The following is a 13,441-nucleotide window of genomic DNA, read 5'->3' on the forward strand; positions in this document are numbered from 1 at the left end:
ATCTTTCACAAGTATTCCACTTCCATGTCAAGAACTCTGAATTTATTTTATTTGATAATAAATTTAAAAAATTTTTTTCATCTCTGTAAGTTTAAACTCCCCCTAAATTTTTAGCCAGCTCTATTTTGTTTATGGTTTCCTCCCTTCCCATTCTTGACCTTTGATCAATTCAACTATACTGTCACGTACTTTTGAATTCCTTATTCCCTCATCCTATCATTGATCACATTCTAACCTTGGATGTCTCCCACCACCTTCCCCCTTTTTTCTTTTCCATATATGTCTTTTTTTTTGGGGGGGGGGATTCTTGCAAGGCAAAGGAGTTAAGTGAATTGCCAAAGGTCATAAAACTAAGCAAGTATGAAGGGTCTAAGGCCGGATTTGAACTCAGCCCCTCCTAACTCCAGGGCCAGTGCTCTATCCACTGTACCACCAGCTGTTCCCTTTTTCATATACTTTTGAGCAGAAAAGGAGGAAATAAAAAACTGTGTTGACAGTATACACCATAAATTTATGATAGTTATTTAATTATCATAAATATCATCTTTAGAACAAGGTAGTTCTACTTTATCTTCCTTATTTGACTCTGTGATCTACTCACCATAATACCAGTTTCAAATCTTTTCTTCTCTTAAAGCTCCCATGCCATTCCTTCTATCCACTCTTTCTAGTGAATACTTAGTAGCAGAAAACTGAGGCCATCACTCATAGCTCTATGTTCCCCCTTATTTCCTCTACCTCATGTCTTTCTGACATTCCCTAGTATCCTCTCCTTCACTCTGCTCTCTTGACAGTGACGTGACTACTTTTGTTTACTAAGGTAAGTCCCTCTACATTTACTCATGATCTCATATCCCTATATGTGTCCTCCACCAAAATGCACCATTCATTATCCCCATTTTCTCTAACATTTATTTCCTTTCTATTTCCTGTTTTCTCCCCTACTCTTACAAAAATACTATGGTCCTGCCTATCTTTAAAAAAAAAACCCTCATTAGATCTTACTTTCTATCCTAGCATGCCAATCATTGCCCTATAATTCTTTTCTTATGTCATTTAATTCCTTGAATTAAAGAAGCCTATTAATATTCTAAGATTCTTACATTTTTTTCCTGCTTATCATTTTGTTAAGTTTGTCTGGGTCTAAAAGGGGCAAATTCAGATATGAAATTATTATATTTTTGTTGTCTAGTTCTCCCTTTATTTGGATTAAAATTTTTTAAGTTTTTAGGTATTATGATATTCATTATATATTAAATATTGATGTTATTTTATTTTCCATGGTGCCTTTAATTCTCTGTTCATTATAGATATCTGTTTTTACTGGGGGGTTTCCCCTTCTGGATCAAAATTACTATTATCCTTGCTTTTTTTGAGGCAGTCAATTTTATTACAACCCCTCATTTTAGCTCTTCATGACTCTTTAAGTTTACACTGTATTTCTTGTAAGCAACATATTTTTAATTCTACCCTTTAATTCATTCTACTACTACCTTCTGTTTTATCTTTTAATTTATTCTTTCATATTCATGCTTATGATTGTTAACTATATATTTATCATCATCATAGACTCTTTCCCCTCTTTGATATATTCTTATGCCTTTTCCTCTCTTTGTCCCCCTCTTAAAGGATGGGGGAAAAAAGATGATAAAAGACAGGGAATGTGAACAGCACTAGTTATGCATGATTAAAGTGGTTTCCTCTCATTCCATTGTCCTTCTTCTCTTCACCTTAACCAAACTCCAGTTCCTTATTCTTGTATTGTATATCCTTTATTTCCTTTTAATTGTCCACTCAAAATTAAAATTTGTTTTGCTTCTGCCTTTTCCTTCCCTGACTCCTCTCCTTTAAGATCATCTCCCCCCCTTCCCCATTTATTTCACCTTTGAATTATATATATTTCTAATCCAAATGTCTTGTATATATGTATATCTTCCTGAGATAGGATTCTTTTTTTTTTAAGGTTTTTGCAAGGCAATGGGGTTAAGTGGCTTGTCCAAGACCACACAGCTAGGTAATTATTAAGTGTCTGAGGTCACATTTGAACTCAGGTACTCCTGACTCCAGGGCTAGTGCTCTGTCCACTGCACCACCTAGCCACCCCCCCGAGATAGGATTCTTAATGCTTCTTTTCTCATTTGGTCAAATGTTTTCTTTCTTTCTTTCTTTCTTTCTTTCTTTCTTTCTTCCTGTATCCTTTAAAAAAAAATCCAATTTCCTCCATTTTAAAAACCTCAAAAATAGAATCAAATTATCCCTACCCCCATTGTCTATTTTTAACTCTCTTCATGACCCATAAAATAATTTGATTTGTTTTTTTTAATCTCAGCCTATTCCACCTCCTTTCTCTTACTCCCAGTACATTTCCCTTTTTATATTTACACTATATATACACTATATATACAACTTTAATGAGTCTTGATAACATTAAAGTTCTTTTTTTTGAATTTTTATTTATTCTTATTTTTGTACAAATGATGTTTTTATACATTACTAAACTATTCTTGTTTAAAAGTAAACATAATGCCCCCTTCCCCAAAAAAATATAGACCCTCATGAGCAATAAAGGAAAGAGAAAAAATTTAAAATTGAAGTTGAAAATAATAATAATAATACTGATAGGGGCAGCCAGGTGGTGCAATTGACAGAGCACTGGCCCTGGAACCAGGAACACCCAAGCCCAAATTCAGCCCCAGACACTCAACAATCACCCAGCTGTGTGACCCTGAGCAAGCCACCCCAACCCCATTGCCCTGCAAAAACCAAAACAACCCCAAAATAAAATAATCATAATCATAATAGTAGGGGTGGCCAGGTGGCGCAGCGGACAGAGCACCAGCCCTGGAGCCAGGAGCACCCGGATCCAAATCTGGCCTCAGACACCCAACAATCACCCAGCTGTGGGGCCCTGGTCAAGCCATCCAACCCCATTTGCCCTGCAAACCCCCATAATAGTAATAATAATAATAATACTGATAGGGCCAGCCAAGTGGCGCAGTTGACAGAGCACCGGTCCTGGAATCAGAAACACCCCCCAAACCCAAATTCGGCCCCAGACACTCAGCAGTTACCCAGCTGTGTGACCCTGGGCAAGCCACCCCAACCCTATTTCCCTGCAAAAACCAAAAAAAAAACCCCAAATACAATAAAATAATCATAATAGTAGGGGTGGCCAGGTGGCACAGTGAACAGAGCATTGGCCCTGGAGCCAGGAGCACCTGGGTCCAAATCTGGCCTCAGACACCCAACAGTCACCCAGCTGTGGGGCCCCAGGCAAGCCATCCAACCCCATTTGCCCTGCAAACCCCCCATAATAGTAATAATAATAATAATAATAATAATAACAACAACAACAACAACAACAACAACAACAACAACAACAACAACAACAACAACAACAACAACAATAATAATATGTGCTTCAGTCTGTGTTCCAATACCTCCAGCTCTGTCGTGGGTAGATCACCTTCTTTATGATAAGTCCATCACAAAACATATTTAAAGATTTTTCCACTGCTGCCATTGCTGATTGCAACTCCCTCCATTCGTACTTCCCCACTACCATTCACTATATTTTCCTCTCTCCTTTAACTCTGTCCCTCTTCTTAAATGTGCTATAGGGCAGCTAAGTGGCACAGCAGACAGATCCCTGGCCCTGGGGCCAAGAGGCCCTGAGCCCACATACCACCCCTCAGACCCAGCATCCACCCAGCCCTGTGGTCCAAGACAGGCCATCCAATCCCAGCCCCTTGCAAGAAGTACAAAAGAAAATGTGTTATATCTGACCACTCTCCCCATGGTCCACCCTCTCCTCCATCACTCACATCCTCCCGTTCCCCCCCGTCCCCCTTCTTTCCTTCTTACTCTAGATGTCTATACCCCATTGAGTATGTGTGTGTGTGTGTATATAGTATACTGTTTCCTCTCCTAGCTACCTCTGATGAGAGCGAAGTTTCCCTCATTCCCCCTTGCCTTTCCCCTTCCATATCATTGCAATAGCTCATCGTATTATATGAAATATCTTAGCCTATTCCACCTCTCCTTTCTCTTACTCTCAGTACATTTCCCTTTTAGCCATTGACTCCATTTTTACACTATATTATATCTTCAAATTCAGCTCTCTCCTGTGCTTCATGTATAAAAACTCCTTCTACCTGCTCTATTAAATGAGAAGTTTCTTATGAGTATTATCAGTATCATTTTTCTATGCAGGAATACGTGTAATTCATCATCATTCAATCCCTCATATTTTACCCTTCTCTTCCACTCTCTATGCTTTACCTGAGTCCTGTATTTGAAGATCAAACTTTCTGTTCAGCTCTGGCCATTCCAACAGGAACATTTGAAATTCCCCTCATTCACTGAAAGTCCATCTTTTTCCCTGGAAGAGGAAGTTCAGTTTTTCTGGGTAGTTGATTCTCAGTTACCTTCCAAGCCCTATGAGCTTTTAATGTAGTTTCTGTTAAGTCCTGTGTGATCCTGACTGCAGCTCCATGATATTTGAATTGTGTCCTTCTGGCTGCTTCTAATATTTTCTCTTTGACTTCAGAGTTCTGGAACTTGGCTATAATATTCCTGGGGGTTGTTTTTTTGGGGGGGATCTCTTTCTGGGGGAGATTGGCAGATTCCCCCAATTTCTATTTTGCCCTCTGCTTCTAGGATATCAGGAATTCTTTTAAAATGATGTCAAGGCTCTTTCCCTGATCATAACTTTCAGATATCCCAATAATTTTTAAATTACCTTTCCTGAATCTGTTTTCCATAGCAGTTGTTTCTTCGTTGAGATGTTTCAACATTTTCTTCTAGTTTTTCATTCTTTTGGTTTTTGAAGTATTGTGTCTTGATTTCTTCTAAAGTCAGCAGTTTACCTCAGTTCCATTCTACATCTGAAGGATTTGTTTTCTTCAGAGAGTTTTCTTATTTCTTTGTCCATCTGTCCAGTTCTGCTTTTTAAAGCATTCTTCTCCTCAATAACTTTTTTTTTAGGTTTTTGCAAGGCAAATGGAGTTAAGTGGCTTGCCCAAGGCCACACAGCTAGGTAATTATTAAGTGTCTGAGGCTGGATTTGAACTCAGGTACTTCTGACTCCAAGGCCAGTGCTCTATCCACTGCGCCACCTAGCTGCCCCCTCAATAACTTTTTGAACTGTTTTATCCATTTGACCTATGCTGGTTTTTAACATGTTATTTTCTTCAGCATTTTTTTTTTGATCTCCCTAAGCTGCTGACTTTTTTTTTAGGTTTTTGTAAGGCAAACAGGGTTAAGTGACTTGCCCAAGGTCACATAGCTAGGTAATTATTAAGTGTCTGAGACCGGATTTGAACCCAGGTACTCCTGACTCCAGGGCCTGTGCTTCATCCACTACAACACCTAGCCACCCCCGACTTCTTTTTCATGTTTTTTCTGCATCTCTCTTATTTCTTTTCCCAATTTTTCTTTTATCTCCCTCACTTAATTTTCAAAATCTTTTTTGAGTTCTGTCATCACCTGAGCCCAATTTCCATTTTTCTTGCAGTCTTTAGATGCAGTATCTTGTATTTCATCATCTTCAGACTGAGTATTTTGATCCTTCTTGGAATCATTGACAAAGTATTTCTCAATGGTGCTCCTCTTTTTTCTTTGCTTACTCATTTCCCCAGCCTGCACCTGGTTTTGCAGTGCTTCCTGAGATTTTGAGTATTATTGTGATACCCCCCATAAGGATCTCCATGTGTGAAGCTCTGTCTTCCCTCCTGTTCTGTGAATGGCCACAAGCACACCCCTCTACCACAGGACAGTGATCAGGATCTGAATGTGGTCAGAGCCCCAGAGTCCTTTTCCAGGCACAGAGGACAGAGCTCAGAAGTCTCTCTCTACTCCCCTACCCTTGGTGTGCTCAGCACTCAGGGATTAGTTGCCTGGGGCTCCTGCTTACTGGCTCCACCTGCTTCTGGTTCCTGGATCTGAGCTGTGCAGCCACGCTGCTCGCTGAGTGCCCTGAGAGCTGGGTTTCACGGGTTCACTCTGGCAGAGGACCCCCCCCCCCATCTTCCATGTTGTGCCTGGTCCTCCCCAGGTGTATGTCAGGAAACTTCCCCTGCAGCCCTGAGCCATGGCTCCCAGGTGCCTCTGGTGGCTGCCCCTCTAACCCAATAGAACAGAGCCTTTCCACTATTTTCCAGGTTACATTGGGCTGGAGAATTGCCTCACTGGATCCCTCTGTGGGTTCTCTCAAAAAATTTAGTTAGAGTCCTTATTTTATAAGTTTTGAAATATTAGAAAGAGAGAAAGAGCACCTAAGAGAGGATCTTCTCCTGTTGCCATCTTGGCTCTGCCCCCAACGTTCAATAATTTGATTAGTTAAGGGTTACTTTTCTCCCATTAGAATGTCAAAATATTTCTAATGACCATATTTCTTATGACCCCCATATTTGTTTTGGGTTTTTTTTTAGATTTTTTTAGGTTTTTGTAAGGCAAATGGGATTAAGTGGCTTGCCCAAGGCCACACATCTAGGTGTCTGAGACCGGATTTGAACCCAGGTACTCCTGACTCCAGGGCTGGTGCTTCGTCCACTGTGCTGCCTAGCCACCCATGACCTCTGTATTTGTCCAATGTTTCCTCCTAATTCTGCTTGAAAGGGTTCTGTTCTACTAAAAGTCCATTTTCCCCTCTAAAATATTATTTAGTTCTATTGAGTAATTAATTTTTTTATTATAAGGCTTTATCTTTAGCATTACAGAATTGTATTCCAAGATTTTCACTGCTTTATCATAGTTAACAATGTAATCTTGTGTGATTCTTACATTGGTTCCACAGTGCGTCAACTCTTTTTCTGACTGCACTGTTTTCTTTCTTTTATCCAGAAACTTTAGATTTTAATTGACAATCTTAGGTGTATTCACTTTAGGATTTCTTTTAAGGGTCCTGAGAGATTCTTTATTTTTTCCCTTTGTTCCTTAGTTCTAATAGGTATTTTATTATGCTTTCTTAAAATATGGTTTCTAGGCTTTTGGTTTACCCATGTTTTTCAGGAACTTTGATAATTCTTATTTTATATTTCCTTTACCTGTTTTTTTGACCAGTGGTTTCTCATAGTGGTTATTTTAGATTTTCTTATTTTTTCAGCCATTTGATTTTGTTTTAATATTTCTTGTCTCATAATGTTATTGAATTATATTCTCATTGTTGTGGAGTTTACTTGAACAAGGTTTTGTTCTAAGTTCTTTTTCTAAGCTGTCTGTTTTCCTTCCATTTCTCCCTTTTTATAGAGTTCTATTTCCCTTTTAATTTCTTCTTTGCTTGTAGGTACGCTTAATGGACAAGCCATTTTTTTCCCTCTGAAGAATCACACATATTTCTTCATTGTGTTTTACATATATGTATGTGTTGGTGTGTGTATGTGTGTGTTTCTTTTGTTTACTCAAATTTCCATTCTCAATTTCTGAGTTGGGATTTGTCCTGAGACCAAGTTCTATTCTTTCATATACCTTTAGATGTGGTAATCATTTCCTATATTTGATTTCTAATGCTCTTGCTACTAGTTTTCATCTTCCCTCTCTTCTGTGTGTTGTCATTTTTAGGTTGCTGTGGGTGTTCCTTTCAGGGGCTAGCAGGTTTCAGACAGATTTGCCTGAGCTGATCCTGACTTCCCTTCCATGAAGGAACTTTTTGTTCCTTTTCTATCAATATCAATATTAGAGCTGCTGGTGGTTTAGAATTAAACCTTTCTGTGACCTTTCACATTGCCATTTTAATTACAATTCTAATTATGCTTTGTTTTTAATCACTAAATAATATCAACAAAAAGATGTTTGTATTCCTTTAGGACAATTTCTGTTCCCTTTTTGCTCTTAATTCTGTTGACTATATCAAGAAGGATTTTTTTTTCACTCTTTTGGAATTCTGTACTTCAAGGATTTAATTAATATAGCAGAAAAATGGTGATCTTGTGTTTGTATGCAAATGAAGCACTTTGAAAAGTGAAATCTTTTCTACTCGAAAATAAATTCCTTTAAGGCAGGGACTCTAATTTTCATATTTGTAATTCTAGCATTAAGCACATGGAGGAGTTTATTTAATAAATGTGCTCATTTGAATTGAAATAAATTCTTCAACTTTATTTTATCCAAATTTTATATCTGAGACTATTGTTTTCATCTGTCTCTAGTATTTAGCATAGTCCTCTATATATAGTAGGTATTTAATGAATATTTGATGAATGAACAAATGAAACCTTACTGCAATGAAGTCTTTTGAAAGATTTAAAGTCAGAAATTCTATTTCTAATGCTAACTCTGCTACTTGTCTTCTCTGGGTGTCAACTGAATTCTTTGTAAAATGAGATACCTGAAATAGATGATTTGCTGAATCTAAACATCTCCAAATATTTACTTAATAATTTAACTTGACATTTAATACATTCTGTAGGCAGTACTTTGCAGATCTATACAGTTATGAGATTAAGTTCTCTTTTAGCAATTAAAAATATGATTTGATTATATTTTAGGTCTCATTTTGTTATATTTTGTGTATGAATTTTGAGTGTGGGGGTGTTAATCATGTTCTTTTCCTACTACATTTTTACCACTCTTATTCTTATACTTTTTGAGTCTATTTCTTGAGTCTTTTAATGATAACTTCTAAAGAATATCATTTTTCTAGTAGCTAACACTACTACTTGTCATAGTAGATAATAAAAGATGGCAATCATTCATTAGGACATGCTTATGAAACTGCTCGAAAAACAATTTTCTTTAGCATGTCTCTTTTTTCAGGTTTAAAGGACCCATTGTCATTCTTGAAATTGAACTCCCATCACTGTATCAAAGACTTCCCCCCTTTTTTATGCCATAATAATGTGTCCTGGTTCATTCACCCTGATAGTTTTATTCTGGTATCCTTAATATCTTTTGTTCTGCATGGCTTATTTCCAAAGTTTTTCCTTTCTTCCTTCTTTTTTTCCTCAGTCAAAATTCTTACTTTACATTTCCTCTACCTTTCCACTTGGCTTATATTTCTTGGATTTGCAAGGCAAATATTAGGGTCTTATTTCATTTTTTTAACATTATTTTCTCCAAAATTTAGGGTTTTTTTACTAGGTCACTTCATATTTTCATTGATTTGTTTTCTTTAATTGTGTATCAGTAGATTATAATAATTTTATTTTACTACTTGTATTTATAATCTCTCTTACGCTGTTTAATGATTTGAGAACCAAATAGCAAAAATGGAATTCAAAGACTTTGAGTTTGTAAATTCTCAAAGGAATTTCATTTTGGTTTTCTGTTAGTGTTACCTCACTATTCTTTCTTTTATAAGAAATAAGCAGCACCTGGAGCAGTGAATTTTGGTTCTTGTGGTAAGATTTTAAAATGTTTTTAAATACAGAGTTAGATAGTAGATTAAAAAGCACTGCATAGCACTTTTGTATCTGACTAACTTGTGCTTAGTTAAATGCTTTACTGCACATTATAACATAGTTGAATCAGCTCATCTGTTAAAGCAGTTGTCAGAAAAATATGGGCCAGCATGGTAGAATGTATTAGCCCAATACATTGTCTCCATTTTATTATGAAGCTGCTGAGGAAGCTGTGATATACAGCACTGTCATTACAGATCTATTGTTAGGACGGTTCCACAGTCTTCTCTGCACTGCCATTAATTTATAGCAGTAAACAATATGTAGTCCTCCGACTGCAGCAAAGCAGAATCTTTTAATGAGGTGGATGTTATTACCACAATAAATCAGTGCATTCGTGTAATGTATAATTCAATGTGTGTATTCCCACTGTAACTTCTCTGAGTAAGCTGATAGTGTATCATTGTCAGTGCACAGCTCCACGGTGCTGGGTGGTTGTTGTTGTTTTTTTCAAACCTTCTTTTATTTGGGGACTTTTTTTTATAGCTTGCAAATAAATGTGGCGTGTCTTGATAGTTGTCCTTTAGTAGGTAGACTTCAGAAACCAACCATAACAATAATAGCCAAAATCAATACTGTGGGTTCTAGTTGCATAGTTCTCTCTCGGCATGATACCATTTTTTCAAAAGCCAGTGAAATCAATCCTAATTGGTTTTAGCATTATATTCCAGAAACGTAATTCTATAACTATTGATTTGGGGTGTTCTCATTTGGAGAGTAATAAAAATAGGAGCAGATAAAGTGAATACTTAAAATGCTACAGAGTCATTCAAAGCAGTATTGATTCTATTTTTAATTTATATAATTTATCTTTAAATGATTTAATTTCTTCCTTTTTTCCCATCTTTCTATGGCTGTCTTCAGGGAAAATAACTAAAATACATTTAAAATGATTCTGTAACAAAGAAAGGAGTTCTTGGAGTCAGTTTCATTCTTAACTGGAATAGATTTATAAATCAGATATCCCTCTGTAGAGAAAACAGTGCTTAGAAAGGTTGCATTTCAAATTAGTGAACTTCAACAAATAGTATTCAATTTATTTTCCTAAATGAATTGTTTTTACTAAAATAACATTTATAAACCAGGGATATTATTTGAGGTAGAAATTAATTTGTTAGCACAGGACCAAAAAGTATATATTGCTTAAAAATTAGTTAAAATAACCAAAATGATAAGTACTGAATTTTGCTTAATATCAAATCCTTATTCACAAAAGTCTTTTAAACATATCACCAGGGATAAATTATATCATATTTTCTAACTATTATATTTAAATTTACATTTATTCAAAATTTTTTGTGAAATGTTGCCGAATTGTATAACTGCTTATTATTTTCATCATTCTTTCCCTAATGAAGAAATTACTGATATATCTTAGCAGAAGAATAAAGAACCAGTTTATCAACATCTTAATAAAGGAGGTAGTTTCATATATTGAAGATGTGGTTTCATTGAATTATTACTCCATAATGTGAAAAAAGAATAAAAGACTTATAAGGATGTGTTTTAAACTTGACATTATTATTTAATGTATTATTTCAATCTGAACTGTTTTAAATGTTGATTTATCTAGCAGCTAGGACTGATGGCTATAATAACAGTTGCTAATATTAATAGAAATTTGCAATTCCATTTTAATCCTTTACTCTTTCTCCAAATACTTGCCCTCACCTACTTTTATAAATCAGTCTGTCACCTTTCCATAAATTTTAAGATGCTCTAAATTTTGTATTCTGATTGTTGTTCTCATCTAACTAAATGGAATTTCATGGGTTCTTTCCCAGTATTACACAGCCAGCACTCACTTAGTGGAATTCTACCTTTAGCTTATTAGGAGCTGATTTAGTTGATTGAGACACCATGTTTAACAGAAACTATCAAAAAGTCAAAGTAGCCTCCATCATTTACTTGCTTCTTTCAACTGCCTTGAAATACTTGAGTTGTTTTTTGTTTTAATTTACTGAATGTAATAACATTTTTACTAAAACACTTATGCATTTTATTTTAAGTCACTTTAATGCTTGTTAATGATATTACATTTGAAGTCAGAAAAGCATAAAATATGATTTTTTTTGTTTATTTTAATTGGCAGCCTATAGGAGCTCTGAATCCCAAAAGAGCAGCATTCTTTGCAGAGCGTTATGAATCATGGGAAGATGATCAAGTTCCGAAGTTCCACTATGGCACTCATTACTCAACTGCAAGCTTTGTGCTTGCATGGTTATTAAGAATGGTAAGTCAAGTTTGGCTAATGCTTTTTACAATATAATTCTGAGAATGCAGAGGGGGGAAATGATATTTTGAAGTAATGCCTGGTACTTAATACTTTTTAAAGATTACTAAAACGAACTATAATATTGGAAGGGTGTTAGCTTACATAGCATATTTTGTTAAAAATGCTTCAGTGGATGTTTTTAGGTTATATTTTACCTTGATTTTTCGGCTTTTGTTAACATAATTTTGTTACATCAGACATTTCATGTATTAGCAGATTATAAAGTCTAACAAAGATTACTTTCACTTATAGTATTAAAATGATAAGCACTGAAAAAAGTTTAAGATGGTCATATGTTCCTATATGTCATTAATCTAATTTTCCCAAAAGGAATTGTGGTATGTCTGTAGTTGGAATTGTTTATGCCATGTATTGATAATATATTGGTTAAACAGGGAATGTTTCTGTACATTTAAAGGTGATTCATCCCACAGAAAGTAATTTCTTTGGGAAAGCATTAGCAGCAGATCATTAATTAAAGCTTGTTAGAATGGTACAGGCAGACATAAATCCTAGAAGTAATTTATAGTGCTTAGCTAATTTCAAGCAATTATCCACTAATATGTGTTTAAGTGTTCTTTAACTAAGAGGAGGCTTTTAAATCTTTCAAACATTTTTCTTTTCTTAATCATAAATTAAATATTGAGTAATAGCAAAAGGAAAATTACATGTTGAAATTTTTCTTTGTCCCATGACATAGCCCTATTTTGACTAAGCATAATATTTTAGGAAAAAATTGCTTTGGAAAAAAGATGCAAATAATTATTTTGAAATATTCCTCCTGATTTAAATTATTATGCTGAAATTATCTTAATTATTTCAGTTTTTGTTTTTTTCCTAGATTTATTTTAAGGAACCATTGACAATACAGATTAAACTATAAAGATTACTGAAAAATAATTTTTTTCTTAGAGCATTTGGGGCTTCATTGTTATTGATTTTTTAAATTTTTTTTATATTCTTAGGAGCCTTTTACAACTTATTTCCTAAATTTGCAAGGTGGAAAATTTGATCATGCAGATAGAACTTTTTCCTCTATTTCAAGAGCGTGGCGTAATAGTCAACGTGATACATCTGATATTAAGGTAAATATAAAATTTCATTGATCATGTATCAAATAGAATATGCATTATTGTGAATGATTTTTTTAATTGGAAATGATTGTTTTTCTCTGCACAATTTCACAGAATTCAGATGAATACTGTCACATAATTCTTATGAATAATTGTATATGTATATATTTATATGTGCATATATATATATATGAGAATTTGCTCAGAAATTATCTGTGCTTTATTTTCCAATGTAATTTTTGTTGTTACATTTCATTTTTCCTTTTACTATTTTTGTTTTGAATAACTTGAAGTAGTCTCCTCTCTTTCCTCTCCTCTCTCTTCTCTAGTTATATACCATTTATTTTTAAACATTAAATAAAATTTTAAACTTAAGAAATTAACACCTAAATTTCCTTTGTGGAAATAGCCTTCAATTCTGCTTTTGCATTTTATAGATCTCTAGCTTCATTCTTTTGCCAAATTTTTTTTTTCTTTCCCTGCTCTTGGATCCAAGAGTTATCAACCTAATTTATTTCTGTTTTTCCCCTCTTCATTAGAATTTCTATTGTGATTAATAGATTTGAATGAATATGCTATATATCTATGTATATATCAATTTTCTTTCTAACAATGCAGTTATTTGTGGGACAATAGGGTTAAGTGACTTGCCCAATGTCATATAGCTAGTAAGTATCAAGCATTTTAATTTCTGA

General features: G+C 34.8%; 1 protein-coding gene across 4 annotated transcripts in view; it reads left to right on the forward strand.

The window, feature by feature from the left end:
• LRBA (LPS responsive beige-like anchor protein) overlaps positions 1-13,441 on the forward strand; it is an 832,197-nt gene that overhangs the window by 622,498 nt on the left and 196,258 nt on the right. For all 4 annotated transcript variants that reach the window (XM_074229149.1, XM_074229148.1, XM_074229150.1 and 1 more), the window contains exons 44-45: positions 11,491-11,631; positions 12,639-12,758. In XM_074229149.1, coding sequence (XP_074085250.1) covers positions 11,491-11,631; positions 12,639-12,758 — 261 coding nt within the window. The remainder of the gene's footprint in view (positions 1-11,490; positions 11,632-12,638; positions 12,759-13,441) is intronic.

The sequence above is a fragment of the Macrotis lagotis genome, chromosome 3 (assembly GCF_037893015.1).
Source record: "Macrotis lagotis isolate mMagLag1 chromosome 3, bilby.v1.9.chrom.fasta, whole genome shotgun sequence".
In the NCBI taxonomy this organism is placed as follows: domain Eukaryota; kingdom Metazoa; phylum Chordata; class Mammalia; order Peramelemorphia; family Peramelidae; genus Macrotis; species Macrotis lagotis.